The 6,860-nt window shown below is 47.7% G+C and overlaps 1 protein-coding gene across 2 annotated transcripts in view; it reads left to right on the plus strand.

Annotated features, from left to right (window-relative positions):
• The window catches only part of SIDT1 (SID1 transmembrane family member 1), a 41,307-nt gene extending 39,295 nt beyond the window's left edge, over nt 1-2,012 (plus strand). For both annotated transcript variants that reach the window (XM_065742132.1, XM_065742134.1), the window contains 2 exons: nt 533-646; nt 743-2,012. In XM_065742132.1, the coding sequence (XP_065598204.1) occupies nt 533-646; nt 743-805 (177 nt within the window). In that variant the 3' untranslated portion in view covers nt 806-2,012. The remainder of the gene's footprint in view (nt 1-532; nt 647-742) is intronic.
• Nucleotides 2,013-6,860: the final 4,848 nt, after the last annotated feature.

A 6,860-nucleotide genomic window follows, 5' to 3' on the forward strand; every position in this document is an offset into this window, starting at 1 on the left:
ATTATCACCGTGTCCACTGTGGAGTGACGACTCACGATCCAGGTGATCTTGAGGCTCTCCTTAGGGGAGATAGGGTGACCTGGCAATCTGAAGACAGAATGGGATAGATCCTGACCAGCAGTAGATGGCAAGCTTCTCCCTGGAGGGATGAGTAATCGGAAATAACATGGGCTGTGGGGATTTTCTGTGACCTGGGAGGCTCTTAAATCTGGACTGGATGTCTCCTCTGTCCCCATGACAGAGAGGGGCTTGCTGCAGGGATATCCAGTGGAGGTTTTGCAGCTTGTGCAATGCTGCACATCAGATGTGGAGACCAGAGGGGTGCCCCTGAGATATGTGTCATGGTCTCAGACCCATTCCCAGCTGTCAAGTATTGCATTGCAACCCTTCCATGTCCTTGTTTCATGTCCACTCTTTCTCTTGGCTCCTTCATGGAGGGTTAAGGCAGGAGATCCTCCAGAGGGTTTCATGTAGGTGGCCAGGGTCCGTTGTGTGCTGGTATTGAGTGCTGACCAGCTGCTCTCTCTCCTAGGAGACTCCAGCAGAGTCTCGAGAGAAGAACCGGTCGTGTATCCTGCTGGGCTTCTTTGATGACCATGATGTCTGGCACTTCCTTTCTGCAGCTGCTTTGTTCTTCTCCTTTCTGGTGAGCACTGCTGTGCTGTGTGGCCTCGGTGTCTCCTTCTCTTCCTTGTTTTCCTTAGGTGACCAGTGAGACCTGCAACCTTGCATTTCTCCCCAGGTCCTGCTGACCCTGGACGATGATCTGGACACGGTGCGCAGGGACAAGATCCCAGTGTTCTGAGCCCCCAGTGGACAGAGGCATGGGGGCGTGCCAAGCCACTTGGCTGAAGGCACCAGGCTACCGGTGTCCGTGGGAATGAGCCTACTTCAGTGGCCTGCAGCCCTGTGGGAGCAGAGGAGCTGGATCCCACCACGAGCATGACTGGGTGCTGCGGTAACTGGGGCAGGGCTGGGAGGGAAGATGACATCGGTTCCTCTGCTGCCACGCCCCCTGGGGCAGGCATGACCTAGTGCTTGCAGCCCTCTGGTTTGAGGGGACAGAGGGTGCTGGAGCTGGTGAAGAGGGAGGGGACAGGAAGCATATTTAAGAACTTCGCTTCCCTTTCTCCAGGCTGACATGCTCTGCTTCCTCTATAGTGAGTGGGTATGAGAATGCATTGCAGCTCCTCCTGCGTCAGCAGCCGGTGCCCAGACCCTGCAGGCTGCTGCCTTTGGAGAGCCCCTTGGGCAGCATGGGGGGAGCATTTGGTTTCTGTCCCACTGCTGCCATGGCGTGCAGAACAGCTGCCAAGTGAACAAAAGGCTCCAGGCAGACATGGTAGTGGGGAACTATGTTCTTTTGTTGGAGAAGCTCCTCCTGTAACTGGTGGGAAGCCGCAGGAACACGTCCAAGGGGCTGCAGCATTGCAGGGAGATGGGGACTAGAGCTGTACTGCCAGAGGCAGAGCCTCCTGCCTTGCTATTGCAGCCCCTCTCATTTGCACAAACTGAACGGCTCCCCACTCCTCTCCAGCAGCTTCTGCACAGCTGCTTGTCGGTGCAGAGCTCTCCTCTACAGCACCAGAAGCACTGAGAGCATGAGAGAGGTGGAACAATGAGGCCTTGGCCTCATGTGCTGGGCACCTCCTTGGCTCCTGCTGTCTAGGAGCCTCGCTGAAGGGTTCGAGAGTAGGGGAGCTGTCCAGCAGCCCGACTTTCTCCTCACACAAGTTTGCTTTGGGCAAACTTTGGACAGGTGTGGAGGAGATCTTGGGGGCGTTAGGGTTGAGCTCTTCAGAGATCTGGAAAAAACTTCTTCCCCCACCTCTTCAACTTTTCTGCATCTGAAGTTTTTAAATGTCTTTGCATTCTTTCTGAATTCTCAGTTATTTAAAAAAACAAGAATAGGGTGTGAATTATTGCAGGTGTTGCATCTACAGTGTGACCTGCTTTGCTAATTTTGAATTAAAAAGTATTCTTTGAGGCCTGTTGTCCTTGGTTTTGTTATCTGACTTAATGTATGTGTGTGTATCCAGTTGTGTTTACCAAAGTAGTACATCGATTACTTTCTACTCCTCAGAGTCTGTATTTCCCTGGAAGGATTTTGCAGTAACTAGTTCTTATAGTTCTTATTTTACTTTACTTTTTCTTGTTAAGATGAAGTTTGTCAAGATGGTCAATAAAAGGAATGTTCCCGGTTCCCTGCTCTTGTAGGTCAGCCTGAATTCTTCCTGCCTACAGCACTGAGCAGCGGTGTGGAGAGTTCTCGGGGCCGAGGGCTGCATGGTCATATGTTCCAGTTGCTGCAGTCATTAGGTTTCACTAGGAGCAACCCACTGCGTGAGACCAGGCTGTGTTTTGGGCAGGGCATACTGAAGGTGGTGGTGGTCCTGTTGTGCTGGCTTGGGTTATGTGCTTTGGGCTTGATGTGCAAGTTTGTTGTGCAGGTAGAGCTTTGAATTGTCAGTGCACCAGGAGCAGGGAAGGTCTCTCAGATGTGTTGCTAAGCACGGGCACGCACTGTGGTGGTAGTCAGTGCCATGCAGGAGGCCGAGGCGTGGATCTTGTCTTTGGGGTTATGCTGGGGTGCTCAGGTAGTCGTGCTGCTGGCGTTTGTAGGCTTTAATCCAAAGCCCTGTTTGCTCGCTGTGCAAGATTTTACCTTGCAAGTCTGCCCTTCTCTGCATAGCTGTGGAGACAGAGCAGCAGCTCCTCTTCTTTGTGCAGAAATCAAGGGTGCATGGCAAACACAACGTCATTTACTTGCCTAACTGAAGAAGACCTTGTGTGTCTCAGGCTCTGTGTGGTCTTGTTACAGCTGTCCAATGTTTTAATGAAAAATATTCCTTCTCCCCATGTCTGCTGTAGTCTCAGAGCTTGTTCCAAGCCTGCAGATGGGCTCGCTGTGCTGAGCAGTGCTGCACAGTGTGTGCATGGCACGGCACTAGCAGAGTGGGAGACTGGCACGGAACAAGCAGAAAAACAAGTGAGAGAATGAAACGTAAGGAGAGAGATGGAAGGAGGCAGAGTTGGAATTATCTTCCTGCAACTTTCAAGCCTCGTGCTGATGCAGCGGTGTTGAAGGTTTCCTCTTTGATTTTTAACCTGCCTGGTTTCTGTTGGCACTGCAGGTGCTGGCAGAGGTGTGTCTGGCTTGGCTGGAGTGGGCTGGTGGCACGGACCCTGCTTCCCCAGCATGTGCTCATCGCTCCCACATTCAGTACAGCCCGCTTCTGAAAAAGGCTAACATGCAGTTCGGTTTCCCAGTGCCTCCTTTCCTGTTTATTTTCTGCCTCTGGGTGCTGAGGAGCATAGTGGAAGCGGGAGCTGCCCTTTGTAGGGTGTGGAAACTGCATGCGCAGATACCACGTTGGCAGCTGTCACTAAATACTTACACTGACTTCCCAGGTCATGAGATACATACTTGCTGGGTTTGTTTTGTGAGCAGAAGTGCTGCCAACAGCAGGCTTAATCTAACTGGTGATCTAATGCCTCCTTCCCCCGTGCTGCATCTGTGCTGCCCTCAACCTCCTGAGTGAGAAAAGCGCGTGCAGCAGCGCGGTCACTGAGTCAGGTGGCTTTGGGTAAAGGTGGGGGGAAGCGGCCTGAAACAGCTTCATTTGTGTCCCTATTACAAATATAACTTCAGTTATATAACCTTGAGAGCCCCATGCCACCCTTTTCTTTCACGCAGGGAAAGAAGCTGTACTGAAAAAAACACAGTGTCAGAAGAACATTTTCTTTTTTTTTTTTTTAATAAAATACTATTGTGTTCATATCTATACAAATAATTATTACAACTATTAAACAAAGTATTACATATAACAGTAGAAATCTCAGAGCTCTGAACAAGATCATGGGTTGAGATATTTACACCTGAATACGACATGTTCATAAAAAGATGTCAAAATAAACAGAACAAGATCTTATTTACATTTGCAAGATGTTGTTCCTGCTCGTTCATTATATTCTTTTACTGCAGATTTCCTTTCTCCATTACAAAATAAGAAGGGCTTTCCATTGGGGCTGTATCTGAGTAAACTACAGCTGTATAAAACAGGAGCGCAGCAGATAACTCTGGCCTGAATATAAATAATTTACTATGTGGAGGGCAACAGCATCTCTGAATAATCTCCTGTGGCAAAATGCATCTTTGCTTTCCTTCTCATGTGGGAACGTGGTTACAGCTCATTGCTGTCTTGTTTTGCACTTGTGACTGCCGAAACAGCAGAGCATGTTGCAGGCTTAGAACCTGCTTGTAAAAATGAAGTTTGTGAGGAAATGCCTTTTTTAAATAAGGGCTCAGGTAAGGGCCAGCAACTTCAAAGACGAATATGCAATTCTTCGGAAATTACCTTACAACTAGAGAATGGCTTTTGTCTAAGCAGGAGAGGATTGTTAGCAAAGAAAAGGTGGATTTTTACCATTACAACCAAGCATTTCTAGGAAGTCTTTCACGTGTGCTTGGCCGTGGAGCTGCCAGCACTGCTGGACTGGGGCAGAAGGGAACGCAGACTTGGCTGGTGAAAGCAGAAGGAACTGCTGACGTCACTCTATTCAGAAGCAAATGAAAAAAAGCCAACAACACAAATTTGATCAATTTGGTATGAGTAAACTCAATTCTACTCTTCCTTGCGAAGTCGAGGTGGGATTAGTATTAAAGTGAAGGACATGACAGTTGTGTGGGCACCAGGGCAAATTCTCAGCTCTCAACGCACCTACGTTTGGCCATCTGGAAGCAGAGGGCAGTGCAGGTTTGTGACCAGGTCTGTGAGAGCCAGGGCTGCGTAAGCACCTCTGATTAGGGCAGGCAGACAGGAGAGCAGAAGCTGCTTAACATCTCACTTCTATTCTTTTAATGCAAAACAGCCATTCCAATGCTGTTCATGAGCACCGACGTGTGACAAACACATCTGTGGTAAAAGCACAATCACCCCAGAACAGGGCACCTGGCCACACTCAGCAAAGACTGAACTGCAAACTATGCCACGAAACTACGGACCGGAGCCAATTTTTCTTTTAATTTATTGACTTTATTGAATCTATGAATCTATGACTTAAATGCCAGTCAGCAATGAGAATAATAGAATTTGGGAATAAATAATAGAGTTTGGACAAATGCCTTCGTGTGAATCTCCTGCAGCCAGATCTTCCTACATTTCCTTTATCCTAAACGAATGCCATCAAGAACGCTTAGCATCATTTATAGCATATAAAAAGACTCACATTGGCCTGTGGTTGAACTTCAACAGAAATTGCCCTATTCAGATGGGATAATGGAGTGGTCTCCATCCTGGTCTTGGTATTTTCCATAAAAAGTCCTGAGTGGCACAGAGATAATGTAGGAACTACCACAGCCCATAAAACAACACAAGGTACAGTCCTCTGGAGGAGAACGAAGGTCACATGGTAATGAATTTTGAGCCATACACCACAAAACTATGCAGTTCCTGCAAAATCGCATGTTGTTTGCATCACTAAAATGACTGTATGGTAACTGCCTGCACTACAGGCATCCTGTGAGTACAGTTGCTTTTTGGTCATCTTTGTAAACAGAAAAGGGGAACATAAAACTTACTGCCTGGTCAAAAATCTATTTACAACAGAAAAAATAAATACAAAAAGCCGACATTGCCAACGCGTTCTGTTGTGAATACTCAGGATTGCATTTACCTTAATACAACACCAGTGAAATGTATAGTGAAACCAGTCTGAAGGAATAAATATACCCACGCAAGCTTACAGGCTCCCTGCAGCTTTGACAGACAACCCAAAGTGGTGGAGCCTTCCCAGCAGAGGAAACCAATGCGTGAGTACCAAATGAATGAGGAGTAAGAATGGCTCTTCCACATTTCTCTGTACAGAAGACCACATAACACACCATGCAACTGCTGGTTCAGTCCTCCTGACATGATCATCCAGAACCACTGGAGATATTCAGCACTGCGCTCCTTTATGGCACCCCATTTGGGACCTACAGCATCAAGGAGACCAACGTGGCCCAAGAGTCCGACCAGACAAAACTCATCCACATTTTGCTCATTCAGAGTCAGGGCTGGATGTGGCTTTGGGAAGCCTGGTCTACTGGACCCTTCCCATGGCAGAGGGGGGTTAAAGCTAGATGATCTTCGAGATCCTTTTCAACCCAGCCCATTCTGTGATGATTCTATGACTGGTGGTTGTTGCAAATGCAACTGCAACCGCTGCTGTTTGGAGGCAAGCGCAAAAAAGCAGGCTTGCTTTGAAGTGATGTAAATATCCCATCACAAATTTGCACTAAACAACACAAAAAGAAACCTGAAGCACCACTTAGATTTAGTGTCCTAAAGATACGTCCCATCTGAATCAAACGGTGATACCCCATTTGAAACAGAACCAGAACCTGACTTTGTGGGAAAACACCAGGCCCTGGGTTACAAGAATGGAGACATTATCAGCTAACTACACTAAAGCTTCTTTAATTTCCTGAAGCAGGATCAAAGGACTTGGCAAAAATGGGGCCTCAGCAGTTCAGTTATGAAAAAAACCCTTCAAAAAACCTACCTCTTTGGGGCTCCTGTTCTTCAAGATGAAGGAGCATCTTCCTTTCTGCCCTTCAGGAGAACAAACGATTACCCAAAGAAACCCATGGAACCTCCTCCTGCCCCATCTCACACAAGAGCAGAGACACTGGGAATGAAGCTGTCAGAGGGCCCGGGAGCACTGGCATGATGCAGGGACGCACAATACCAAAGTGTTTGGAGCTTAAAGCTCCCCTGCAGCAGTGTCAGCTGGGTGCAGGAGGACTGCTTACAAGAGAACTGTGTTAATTGGAGAATATAATCTGGAATGGTTATTTCCAAGAACTTAAATTAAAA

The sequence above is a fragment of the Cyrtonyx montezumae genome, unplaced genomic scaffold (genome assembly GCF_038088225.1).
Source record: "Cyrtonyx montezumae isolate F1298 unplaced genomic scaffold, pur_monq_1.0 scaffold_3, whole genome shotgun sequence".
In the NCBI taxonomy this organism is placed as follows: domain Eukaryota; kingdom Metazoa; phylum Chordata; class Aves; order Galliformes; family Odontophoridae; genus Cyrtonyx; species Cyrtonyx montezumae.